Source organism: Setaria viridis, chromosome 4, assembly GCF_005286985.2.
Source record: "Setaria viridis chromosome 4, Setaria_viridis_v4.0, whole genome shotgun sequence".
Taxonomy (NCBI): domain Eukaryota; kingdom Viridiplantae; phylum Streptophyta; class Magnoliopsida; order Poales; family Poaceae; genus Setaria; species Setaria viridis.
Genome location: NC_048266.2, coordinates 39,012,810 through 39,026,365, shown reverse-complemented (window position 1 = coordinate 39,026,365; position 13,556 = coordinate 39,012,810). Strand labels below are relative to the sequence as shown.

Below are 13,556 nucleotides of genomic sequence, written 5' to 3'. Positions count from 1 at the left end.
TTAACCAAAAGAATAGAGGTGTGACCGGTCCACTAAATTAAGCAGTATTAATGAACAATATAAATATTACTGTTCAATCAATGGAAGTTTACACGGAACAAGGGGGCCATGGCCCTTTTTGGTCTAGCCTAAGCTCCGTCCCTGTGCATGTCAAGCGCGTTGCGTGGTCCATATTTCCGCACTTTCCCTGCACAGGAGGGAGGGTAAGACCCCAATCCTATGCCTGCGGTCACGTGCATCGCGTGGTTCGTATTTCCATACTCACTGGTGCTCGCTTTAGCCACGATCCTTCACCTGGTGGCGATCAAGTCGGCGGACTAGGACGTATGTGATGCTATCGATGTCACGGGTATGGTCGTACTGCATCTGCTGGGTATGCCGTGGAGAGGTTTGGTTGTAGCTATCAAGGAGTATTGATGCATGCATGCTTTCTCCCATGTAGGTTATCTGCGTGGTGTCACCAGTAGCAAGAACACATCAAGTAGTGTGTGTGTGTGGGGGGGGGGGGGGGGGGGGGGGGGGCTCAAGTACCCTACCGCCTCTCGGATAGTGGAGCCACCTTCAGCCCCTCCATGATTTTTGAGGAAAAAGAAAAGAACGGAAGAAAGAAAAAAAAGAGGATGAATAAGAAGCTCCTGCTAGACACTGCAACAGCCTCAAGTCACGTACTGGTGTGGGGTCAAGTGTGAGATAAATAAACTTCATATCATTTAGTCTCGTGATGTCGTTGGGTCGGGAGCCACAGAGGCTGTAGCTTTGTCACACAGTACTGTAATTTGGAACATGACAATCCAAATAGATTTCCTCAATATGAGCTGTGCTATGATTAATTTTTTTAACATTGCCGTACCACCGAAGCGCACCCCTCCCCTATGGGTGTGTGTGGTTGGTGCGTTATCACCAAGCAAAACCCAAGAAGCAACTTCCTTTCTCTTCAAATGGTCAATTGGCTACTCTATTTTCAATTTTTCACCCCCAGAGCAAACCCCAAGCACATTTGAATCTGGATAATTGAATCCATTTAGTTAAACTCGTTCTGCTTACTCTAGTTAACTGTGATTCATGATCGGGATCCACCATTAGGGTTTCCATCGCCGCCAGCAGGCGGCGGCAAGCACGGGCGAGAGCGAGGGGAGGCGCCGGTGGTGGTGACCGAAGCGCAGGTGCTGCAGCCTGCAGGGGAGGGTCGTTTGAATCCGGCAGGCTCGCTCTTGGGTCGTGGGGATTCGAACGAGTGCGTGAGCGTGCGTGTGGAGCCCTGCCGTCAGCCGTCTCCACCTCCACCTGATCTTTCTTCCAGAAAGAAACTGGGCATCACCAATGTTGTTGAATGTTGAATAGAGGGCAGAAAGAAATGAGAAGCACATATCACGAAGCCAGAAGAGTTCCGGTGCTCCCGCGCATCGATGCTCCTGTGCTCTCATATCTTGAGCATATTCAGCAGCTAGCTTTCATCTCCTGCTGTCGTCTTTTCATGCAGCAACGCCTTCCTCGGACATGAGTACATGACTCACCATGTCGCCATGCATACTGACTGATTAGTGGACAAATTCAGGGTCACGTCCAATACAATTCATGATACTCGAGCACCTGAAGGGAAGCAAAGAAGTTGTTCTAGGTGGCAGTCTTAACGATTTTAGAAAAAGGATGGCAGTAATCGGCGGCACTTGGCAGCAACTGTTGTGTTTGTGTACCTTAGCAGCACGCCGACATGAGATTCAGCTCTCAGATCACTCTGCCCTAAAAAAGGAAAGGAAGTGCAAGTGTCTAAGGGGCTTTGCAAAAATCGCTGGCAGACCGGGCCAGAATTCGTCTCACGCCAAAATGGGCCTTTGGTTCAGCCCATTATAAACAAACGGCCTTGTCCCCGGCCGGTGTGGTGGGTAGGTGGGTGCCGGGCGGCGAACGAGACCTGGCGCGGCGCACGCGCGAGCGCGACGCGGCGGCCGGTGGAACTGCAACGATGTGCAAGTCAGCAACGCGCCCGGTCGGTTCGGCAAGTTTCTTGGAAACGTGCATCGCGTGGCCTGCTGGCTGCTGCCTGCGCGAGGCAATCCAGACGGCCAGACCCGATCCCTATCCAGCTAATCAGCCAGCGTCGTCAAGCCACCGAACCCAACCGTGTGGGTGCCTGCCAGTGCCAGATTGGAAGGGTCTTCTTCCCAGCGTGGACCAGGCTGGGGCTCCATCGCCAAGCAATATCCAAGAAGCAACAACTTCCTTTCTCTTCCTCCGAAAGCCAAGGCCCAGTGGTCAATTGGCTATACTAGACTCTATTTTCACCCCTCAAAAAGCAATCCCTAAGCAGCAGCTGCAGCTGCTGGGCTTCTGCGAGGAGTGCGGCGTTTTCTGATAGCTGGGATCTTCGTCGCCAACAGTAGAACGGAGGGTAAAAAAAAACATTTTAGTTTTCCAACCGAACGCTGTTTTACAGAAGTTCGTTCTGTACTGGACGATATCCAAACAAGTTATTAGTAAAACACATGCTAACTAACTTCTAATCCGAAACTGATTTTCCTAAAATCCGGACTAAAACACAGTTTGTTAAAATGGGTTTTTTGTTTTGTGAGATCCAAACAAGCTTGTTCAGTAGGACGGTGGCCGTGGCTGTAACGGCTCTGGCTGCGGCTTCTTTGGTGGAGTGATTTTTTTGAGCTCCAACTTATCTGGTCAGATAAATGTTTGGTAAAACAACTTCTCTTTATTATTTCAAATGGATAAAAATATGAAATATCCACAATGCCCTTCATTATTTTTTATTCCATATTTTCCTCTTTTCTTCATATTTCTTTTTTTCTTCCTTCATTTTTTTCTCTTTCCTTCGTATCCTCACCTGTTCTCTCCTTATCCGCTCGCAGCGCTGGCCTCTAGCGCCTTTGCTCAACCGCCGCCCCCAGCGCCTCTAGCCTGCCGGCGCCCCAGCCCCTCCGGCCTGCGGCCTGCCGACCCCAACTCCTCCGCTCCTAGCGCTGCCTTCCTCCGCCTCGCGCAGCCGGCTTGCCAGCCATAGTGCCGCCTCCCTCCACCTCGCGCCACTAGCTCCACTGACCTCAGCGCTGCCTTCCTCCTCCTCGCACCCCTACGCCGCTAGGGCTCCGTCGCGTCCTGTCCCAGCCATGGAGCTCCACCACGGCGCTACTGCTGGTGCGCCTACTGTCCTCCGGCAGGCAAAAAGGGTCACATGCCCCCGTGGACAAGGGTGCAGCCGTGGGGAGCCACTTTTTTTTTTGGCTTCTTAGGGTACCACATTATCTCGCCGAACTCACATAGAATGATGCGCCTTGCTGTTTGGCACCACCCTACTCCATGGAGTTGGTGGAGCAGGGATTTTTGTTCAAGTGGAGTGCAAACACACTGTAAAGGCGCGTGTGTGAACAAATGAGTTGAGCACCCCAAGTAGCCAACACAAGATCAAGGAGCACCAAGCACCCACAACACAAAAGCAAACAATGTCGCATGGTCCGTATTCCCGCACTCAATGGTGCTCGCTTTAGCCATGGTCCTTCACTTGATGGCGATTAAGTTGGCGGACCAGGACGTACGTGACACCGCACCTGCTGGGGTACGCCGTGGAGAAAGTTCTTCTTCCTCGTAGTAAGAAGGACGCATGCAACTTTCAATATTTGTGGTTATGTATTGCTTATCTAACGAAATCGTGGTTTGGTTACAGCTCCGAAGGAATGATGCGTGGATGCTTTCTCCCATGGAGGTTGTGAGCATCAACCTCAAGTCACTTAATAATGTTTCAAGTGTCAATTAGTGTGAGATATAAATAAACTCCACATCCATTTACACTGGCAGAGCTTACCTGTGGGCAAGGTGGGCCATGCCCCCCTCCCCACTAAAATCTCCATTGATCAGGCTAATGTACATGGATATTGTGGATTTTAGTTAGTGTTTCTGGCCCCTCAAGCTTTCTATTCAAGCTCCGCCACTTCCATTTAGTCTTGTGGTGTCATCGGGTCGGGAGCCGCAGAGGCTGTAGCATTGTAATATAGTAACGTCGTAATTCGGAACGTGACGATTCAAGCAGATTTCTTCCTACAGAGTTGTATGTTTTTTTACGCTGTGTGATAAAGTGACGGCTCTGGCCGTACCGTCTAAGCACACCCCTCCCCATGTGGATGCGTGCGGTTGGTGCGTTATCACCGAGCAAAACGCAAGAAGCAGCTTCCTTTCTTTCTTCCTGCGAAAGCCAAGACCCAATGGTCAATTGGCTACTCTATTTTCAAATTTTCACCACAAAGCAAACCTCAAGTACATTTGAATCTGAATAATTGAATTCGTATAGTTAAACTCGTCAAGATCTTACTCGAACTGCTCGTGGCTGCTTACTCTAGTTAACTGTGATTTGCGACTGCGATTGTGATTACTCTGCCTGAAACAAAAACACATATTCCTATCCTACTCAAGGACCCAGGGACAATTTTGAAATTTTTTGAAAAAAGGGTCGGTCTTTCAGGGAGAAAGACAAACAGGCAGTTCCCGCACGACGCGATAACAAGGGGAATCCATTTCTTTTCTTTTCACACACAAAAAAAAAGTTTGCTTGGAAGCGTCTTCTTCCTCCCCAAGCCTCAACTGCACGCACGCCTCCCCATTTAGGCAGCGTCGGCCCCTCGCCGTCCCCCTCACCTTTCCCAAATTAGCGCCACCGCCACCGCCTCCCCCCCGGGAACGAAGCCGAGCCGCCCGAATCGCCCGCCACCCACCCACCAAGCCTTATTAGCCCGGCCCCCCCGACCGCTCCCCACCGGCTCGCGCCCCGACCAACCCCCCTCCTCCGCCGCCCTCCCGGTCCGCCGCTCGCGTCGCGTGGGGGGAGGAGGAGGAGGAGATGGCCGCCGCCGCCGTCGCCTGCAGGCGCGCCCTGCTCCTGCACGGCCAGCACCAGTGGCCGCAGCGCTGGGCGGGGGCGGCCGTGCCCACCAGCGCCGCCCGCAGCATCTCGCAGCTCGTCAAGACCAACGGCCGCCGCGCCTTCCTCGTCGACACCCTCGCCCTCGTAAGCAATTTCCTCCGCTTAGTCCCGTTCCGTTCCGATTTACGCGAATGCCGTGCGCCCCGTGCCGGGTTGCGCCCGGGAGGTGTTCGGCGAAATGCTCCGACGGGATGCTGATGTGGGTGCGCGCGCGCGCTCGTGGGGATGATCGCAGGTCAGGAAGCTGGAGTCGCAGGGCGTGCCGACCAAGCAGGCGGAGGCCATCACCTCCGCCATCACGGAGGTCCTCAACGACAGCCTCGAGAGCATCTCCGAGTCCTTCGTCTCCAAGGCCGAGATGCAGAAGGTAACACCCCACATTGCGTGCAGTGTTTGATTTGATTTGATGTACGGGTGGCTTGGTTAATTGTCTTCTGATTTGCTGGCCTTGTTTCGCTGTGTGCAGAGTGAGATGCTGCAGGAGTCCAATATCTCCAAGTTCAAGTCGCAAGTGCAGAGCTCGCAGGTACTGTTCCAAGTTAAACAGTTAGGTCACGAGAATTAGCTGTTGCTGATTTTTTATTGAAATTGGTCTCAGGAGCTTGAACAAGTTCCACATAAACTGTTGCTGGCTTTCCATTGAACTTGATTGCATAGCTTCAGCATTTTTTTTGGGTGAAGACACCTAGCATTGGTTTCTGTCTGGATTGTTTTGGAATGTTCCATTTGAGCATTACTGGAATGAAGGTTTATACAACCTTGTTTAGAGCTGCTGTTCATTTCCATGGTGGGGCCATTGTACTTTGTGGAATGAATGTGTGGGAATGGGGATTGTGGGTGGACATGATCATTTGACAACCATTTATATTTTCTTTTTCTCCTTTTTGGATATAATATATTATAGTGATTGTTATATCTTGATCATTTTGGCTGTCTTAATTTATAGTGAGACTAGTACATTTTTGCTCACTTTTATTAACACTTGACCTTTTATCTTGAGGTAAGATCAGTGGTCTGAGTTTACCTTGAAGAATTTTATCCTCACATAAAAAAGGTTACATTAGTTCAGGCTTGTCAGATTTACTACTTGCCTTGTATCTGTTACTACACTCTTCTTTGAATCAGCTTACATTCTCTCTGAGGCTTTCAACATATGTCTGATATCTAATTATCTGGACATGCCCGAAGCAAATCTGGGGAGGAATAAACCAACCTTCCTTGTCAAAATGATTATTAACACTTCAATGCATAAATGCACGTTTGAAACAGTTATGATCGTTTTTTTATGCATCGCACCACTTTTTCTTATTTTGAACGATTAAATTTTTGGCCTGTTTGTTTCATAGATGCTTCCTGAACATTTTTATAATTTCCTGTGCAGAAGATAATTCTGTTCTAATCCATTATATTCTTATGTAATTGCAGTTTTCCTTTTGGTTCTGCAATCTACTGTATTATTGTTTATAATGTTTTGCAAAATAATTTCTAGAAGCATTAGAGCCTTTAGAAGTGTTGTGCTATATTAGACCCTCCAAATTGAGTAGCTGATATTTTATTGTACACTCTGAACTTCAAGAATGTCTTGCTGGTTGTGCTCAACTGCTCATTGGCTGGATGTGTTACCTAACCTTTCATTCATCTTATCATGCAGTATTGTTCAGATAGACTGAGACTTCTTTTGTTCTTGATGTCCTGGCATGTCTAGCTGTATAGGAGGATCATATTATTGTGCCCATATGCAATCATACGGAAATACTTGTGGCCATCTTTGTTTAAGCTACCTGTCATGTTTGCATTGAGCTATCCGTTATCTACCTGTCATGTTTGCATTGAGCTATCCGTTAACTAATTTGGAATACCAATCTGATGCATTTTTCAAGAGCAGTCCTACTCATAATCCTTACTTTCAGAATGTGTATGTCCAGAAATCCTGTCTAGAATTTAAGGGTACTCTGGTTTATATCCATGATGCTGGGTTTTTTTTTTACTGTGGTCCTACTATCGTAGCTTGAGATTTGGGAATAAAAGGCATTGTCGTTATTGTCGTTGCTGCTGTGTGCTCTGAAGAACAGGAACAGACCTCAATGGCTCAATGTTTTAGCTGGACTTACTCAGAACTGCGTATCTCAATTTCATAACTCATAAGTGAAACAAGTAACCTACAAACAGTTCTCACTTTTACCGTGCACCGTGCTCACATGCATTACAGTTCAGGTGTCCATATATTGCTGCTTCTCTCTTTACATTTTTCAGCTTTAGAAACTGTTGTCTTGAGTATTTTGTCCTGTATTTATATTTTTTTAATGGTTACAAGGGCAATCTCTTAATAGGACCTTTGCTTTCTGCAGGAAAACCATTTCTCTTTGCTGCAGCGGGAGACAGAGAAGCTTCGTGGAGATATTGATAAGATGAGGAGTGAACTGAAGTCAGTATTTAAGTTCAAGAACTGTTTATATCAGGATTCTGAATGAGCGCACTCACACAAATGATTTATTGTGTGAAACAGATATGAGATTGACAAGGTCACTGCAGGGCAGCGGTTGGATCTGAACCTTGAAAGAGGGTAAGATCACTTGTCCCTATGTAGTTCTTTTCTCATTCGCTGCCTACCAGTTGTGCTGAGTGCTGACCTCTGAAACATAAGAATTTATACTTTCTACAAACTTTTATATGGAACAAATAGAATACTCATTACAAAGAAAGTAGTCCTTGGATTCGACTTGCTTAGTTCTTAGTTGTCGTTGCTCACTTTGGCACCTGATAAGGCATTGTTGTTCAGGTTTTAAGATTCCTAGACGAATATGTTCTGAGATATCCAAATTCAATATACCAGGTTTGGCCTTATGTCTATGGTTGAGATGCTCACAATTCTCTCTCTTAACAAGGATGCAAATTATTCATTGCTCAGCTGAGAAAATTACATGGTCAACAATGATGGATTGCTAGGCTATGTAAGCTGAAGTGAGAATTTTGCACCATGCTCCACCCCCTGCGTAGTGTTTGGTTTGCATGTGGTCTTAATGTATCAGGAAAACTCACTTTATATTAAGTGTCTCCAAATAGATGACACCATTAGCTGGTGTAATCTTAATGCTCTTGGCCTGTGCCTCCTTCGAGCTTTTCTGAAAGAACTATTGTAGTTTCTGATGGGTTACAATTGGAATTGTTGTTATAGTAAGGCTGCTGAGCAATGATGAATTTATTTTTCAGTATAATCGCCTGTATCGTTAAAACTGCCTCGTGTGTGAATATTAAACCTGATTGAAAACACAATTGCTGCAGGCGCATACGTGACGAACTTGCCAAGCAGAATGAGGAAACTACTGAGCTTACCACAAAGCTTGACAAGGTGATCTGTAGTGAACTAAGGCTGCATGTCTGTGGAATCATCTTTTACCCCAGAGACCGATCTAATGTTCTGTTACTATATGCAGGAAATTCACTCACTGAAGGCCCAGCTGGAGGCAGCAAAGTATGATGTCATCAAATACTGCATAGGTACCATCGTTTCGATATCAGCCGTCGGACTCGCCGTTCTCCGCATCGTGATGTGAAGCAAGCGAGCGAATACGTTCTTTCGTTTACCCAAATTCATCCATGGAAGCCCGCTAGAAGAGGATAGGTTCTGATTCTGTTCCTAGTTTTTGGAGGGGACAAAACGTGCTCAGGGGAAATGTTGTAACACCTGGTAGGGAGATGTTGCTCAAACTTGTAAAATTCATTGCCTGCGGAAGAAATGCATCCGAAATGATTCTTTACCTGTGCTCGAGCCTGCCACTGGATTAGCGTGCTGGTTTCCGTTCTGTTGAAGCCGTTGTTGGTTGTTGCGTTGACCTCAGTAATGTGAGATCCTTAAACTGTGTTGAGCCTCGTGTTGTGTTCAATGCATCTCTACTCCATTGTATGTTCTGATGGTAGTGTGGCTGTTTGACTGTTTCATTGTTTGATTTGTTTCTGTTATTCGCTTCATCTTGATTGAATGCTTGCATTGACGGCCCAACTCTAGCACCTCTTCTTACATGGGCCTATGACTAAGGTTCGAGTTGGATTTATCAAATATTCACATGACCAAGCAAGAAGGTTCCTGCTCTGCTGCTTATCTGATGCATATTTTCCTTTGTTGTTGCGTTTTGTTTCGTAAACCCGTCCGTTGCTGATTACTCTGGCGCCACTCCACGATTTCTGGAAGTCTAACAGAGAGAGAGAGAGGCACTCGCCGTCGTGGAGGAGAGCGACCGCGGCTGCAGGCACGTGGGCGCCAAGAGCCTGTGGCTGCAAGGCACTCCCAAGTCGAGGATCACCGATGGGGACGGCGTGCTGTGCTGCCATGGCTCATCGCTCAGCGCCTCAGCCCGGGCTTGACAGGCACTCAGGAACTGATCCCGGCTGAAAGACACCTGAGGCTGACGCTTCCTTAGCCACCGGCTCCTTTGGGCAGTGAAGCAACCGGAGATTTCCGCGCGTGCCGAATTCCGGTGGCAAGGGCTGCCCTTGCCTCGGTCTCCATCGCTCTCGCCCGGCTTCTTTCCTCAACTCGTTGCAGAGATTTTCTTCAGGTATATTGACTTTTGCAGTTGCAGAGTGTTCTTCAGATAGCTGCTACTACCTCGTGAGTCGTGACCACGCCAAGTAAAGTTCACTGATGATGGCGTGAAAATGAACCACGGTGAGAAAAAGAAATCAAACAAAGTGGCGCGTGCTCCCATTGATGATCAGATAAATCTTGATGACAAGTAGTGTTACTTTTCAGATCGCAAAGGCAAAGAACAGGGGGTGATCGGTATCTCAAATAACAACCAGCCCCATTGAACATTTCTCTTTTTTGGTTCTCCCATTCCTGGATCCATTTGATCTCAATTTTTCGTGGGATGATGCAGCTCCACCACCTTCCTCTCCAACAATTTTTCTAGAATTTTTCGCGGAGAACTGAATAGTTTATTTGGAGCGCAACGACGCCACCACCTTGCGCATTTGTCTTTTTGGTTTCTTCCTCCGCCGAACGAATCTGAGCTTGAAACTTAGCATGATTCTGCGGATTCCGTAGTCCCAATCTCTGTAATTTTACTCGAATTTTTTCGTTGCGGTTTGGGGGCGAGCAAAAGTGATTAGCGTCGCGAGAGGTAACATTATGAATTCAGCATACGCCCCAGCGCGCTGTCGTCTCCGGCGCCGGGCTGCGTCGGCCATGGGCGCGGCATCCTTCCGCCGGCGCCGTCGCGCCTCTCGCCGCTGGCGTACGGCTGCCGACGGCGGGAGCGAAGACCAGCGACCGCTTGGATAATTTATACCCTGGATCGCGACTATATTGCGATCCCAAATTTTATATTTAACACCCTAATTCGGATCGCGGCGACTATTAATCCAAAATTTTAGACAAATGCCTCTAAATTGGATCGCAACTATTAATCGCGATCCAAATTTTAGCAAATTACTCCCTGGTTTTGCTCTGCTATCCTCGCATGGCCATGGCCATCGCTCCCCATCCCGCCTGCCGCCGGCGACGTGGATTTTCCAGCGATCCGGCACCATTGGTACACGCGTATCCCCCGCAGAACCTTCCCCTCCCCTTAGCTCCTCCGCCCGCGCCGCCCTCGTCATCTTCTCCGCTCCCGGCGTCCGACGGCGAGATAATCCCGAGTTCAGAAACCAGGTAGGCGAGGTCCGGAACGGCGAATTCGACACCTTCCCCGCTGTGTTCAGTCGCCTGCCACCATCGTTGTGCACAACGAGGGGGGCGAGGAGCTAGCTGCATGCCTGCATCCCTGTCCGGATCGATCGATCCTCGGCCTTGGAGACCTTTGCAAACTCCACTTGCGCTGTTCTTGTTTTGTTTGTGGAACTGCTGTGTGCCATACTGCAATGCGATGCGAGGTCCGTCTTTTCCGGGCACCCGTCCAAGCAATGCTGAATTCGTTTCCTTCCTTCCTTCCTTCCTTTCTTTCTTTCTTTCTTTTTTTCCTTTTGAATTGAATTCGTTTGCTTCCTCCTGAAGTCTTCTTCCTGACTGAAGTCGTCTCGCGCAAGTTCTCGTCAAGTCTGGAGACGAACATGGCATGGCATGGTCGTGCTGCGAGCTCGTCCGTACAGACATCGCCGGATGGATACGCATACGCCCAAGCCCATACCCTGATCGGCTGATCGATGGATGTGTCTAGGAGGTGCCTCCCGGATCCTGAATTCCTGATCCAACCGGGGCCTTGTTTAGTTCCCAATTTGAGAGTGCTAAAATTGTCATTTTGCCATAAATGCGCAACTGTAGCGTTTCGTTTGTATTTGTGAATTATTGTCCAAATATTGACTAATTAGGCTCAAAAGATTCGTCTCGCAAAGTACAACAAAAATGTGCAATTAGTTTTTGATTTCGTCTACATTTAGTACTCCATGCATATACTGCAAGTTTGATGTGATGAAGAATCTTCTTTTTGCATAGTGTCAAAGTTGGAAGTTTGGAGGAACTAAACATTGGCCCGAGTCCTCCAGCGACGAAAGCGATGGCGGGGCGCCCGCGCCGAACACGCCGTGGACGGACCACCGGCCGGTGCGCGTCACCGCGTACACGGATCGCGTCGCGGATGGGGCGCCATGCATGCGTAGACGATCCCGCGCCGCGCCGGCCGCCCCAGGCCAGACCATGGCCATGCCGCCCGCTGGTCCCGCCCGGCCGGCCACTGGCAGCCGCGCGTCGAGGCGGGTTAAGAGTTCGAGGCCCTTGCATTGGCGCGCCGCGCCGACACGTTGGCACGGCGCCATGTGATCTCGCCGCGGGTTGTGCGTTCGTTCTCGTTCATCAGTGCCGCAGTCCCGCCGGACCGAGTAGTGCCAACGCCTTTTGAGGCGACGTACGGACATGCTGCATGGGTCGAGCGAGTCGAGTTGGATCCGCAGGGAGAGATAACCTCTGTTCGTTTAAAATTCATGGATGCATGGCTGCTCTGGATGTGTCTTCATCCGAATTACATATGCACCATCTGAGCTAGCTGTACGTACTATATAATCTCAACGTCAGGGAGTTAATGAGAGCGAGGAGAACCCATACGCGCAAGGACGTCGGAATTCAAGAGCGAAAAGGCCGGCCGGCTTCCCTGAAAAGTGAAGACGACTGCAAACCGTGGAGAAAAACTCCCTGACTAATCTTGTCGCCGACTGCTGCCCTGCCCTGCCCAGAATTCCCATTGCCATCGCTCGATTAGCTTCAACCTTCAAGCACGGTGATGGATGCTTTGTGGTGTCATCGTCGCTAACTTGGTCATCAGCTAAGACCGTATTTATTGGGCAGTACTGATGAGCCTTCTGAAGTAGTGCGATCAGGGAAGACAGCCGAGCTGATGATCTTACCAGCTGGTTTCACCTCAGGGACGACGTGCCCCTCTTCCAATGCTTTGTAGCTTTGATGCGATCGGTTGATGGATCAAGGAGCCGGTGACCTACAATCTGAAATGGAGGGAGTACAGCCGTCGATGAACTCAACGGATGAACCAACCAAAAGTCTTGCGTGCGTTAAGGGATTGTTGGGCCAACCCTAATTACGCGCCTGTCCTCCTCCTCCTAAAAGCGCACGCGTGCGTGCATCTGACCGATCGAGTTCAGTTCCTGTGCTGTGCGGCTAGCTTCAAATCGTGTTAGCTGGATGATGAACCATCATCATCCATGGATGTGTTAAGAGCAGCATGAAAATAAAGGTCGCCGCGCCATGGATGGCCAACCGAATCGCTGTGCTCTTGGTTGACCAGCAACAATAAGCCCGTATTAGTTTAATCCTTTCATAATTAGCAGCAGTTCAGATCGGGCACAAGTACAGTGATGATTGCTCTCTCACACACACGCAGAGAGAGAGAGAGAGAGAGAGAGTGGTGGTCCATTTAGCCTGCCTGACTAGCAGCCATCGGGCCCTTGTGCAAGTCTAGAACATGCCGTGCGTATTTTTCCTCACATGGATCATGCCACTTATAGTACGAGCAAGCCGTGTGATCCGAGGCATGCGTTGACTACTCCCTTATGCCCAGCTCACACTGTGTGTGTACTGTAGCCTGTAGAGATGAGAGGACTTGCTGTGCAAACAAGCTCGATCAAATTTATCCACATGCCGTGCACCATTTGGAATTTTACTGACTCCTTTTGGTATCATCGAGGATAACCTTTTGCTTGTGATGTTGTAACTTGTAACCTACACTTGTCGTACCTTTTGCACAAGAATGACAACTATATTTTTTTTAAAAAAATAAAGGTATATTGCTATGAAGCTCTAGCATTCTCTCAAGAATATACTAGAAGCTAAACATCCTCGCTACCATTGACCATGTAAATATCTGGTCTTCTTTAGTATTCTAGTCTAATTCATAATTTTTTTAAAAAAATATTAAGCTGCTATTTTGTAATGTTTGTCTAGTCTACATAATTTAGAATTGTGTCCTGCAAGCAGCTTGTTTTTTCATTTATGTCCAAAAGCACAGTTAAAATAACCAGGCTGTCCAGTAAAGTTTGGGCAGAAATCTAGGTCTAATCTCTAGCACAGGTAATTACTTGCTCGCTTTAGGAAAAAACACTAGCTAGCTTTTGATCCGAGCCATGCAGTAAGCCGTCAATGGAGGCAAGAAAACAAAAGAACCAAACCAGGTGGCGAACTCGGCCTAATCTC

The 13,556-nt window shown here is 48.5% G+C and overlaps 1 protein-coding gene across 1 annotated transcript; it reads left to right on the top strand.

Annotated features, from left to right (window-relative positions):
- Positions 1-4,543: 4,543 nt before the first annotated feature.
- LOC117854220 (protein FMP32, mitochondrial) lies at positions 4,544-8,830 on the top strand. Its single transcript, XM_034736522.2, has 7 exons — positions 4,544-5,005; positions 5,157-5,288; positions 5,388-5,447; positions 7,270-7,346; positions 7,428-7,484; positions 8,204-8,270; positions 8,356-8,830. The coding sequence occupies exons 1-7, from the start codon at positions 4,838-4,840 to the stop codon at positions 8,473-8,475; spliced, it is 681 nt and encodes a 226-aa protein (XP_034592413.1). The 5' UTR covers positions 4,544-4,837; the 3' UTR covers positions 8,476-8,830.
- Positions 8,831-13,556: the final 4,726 nt, after the last annotated feature.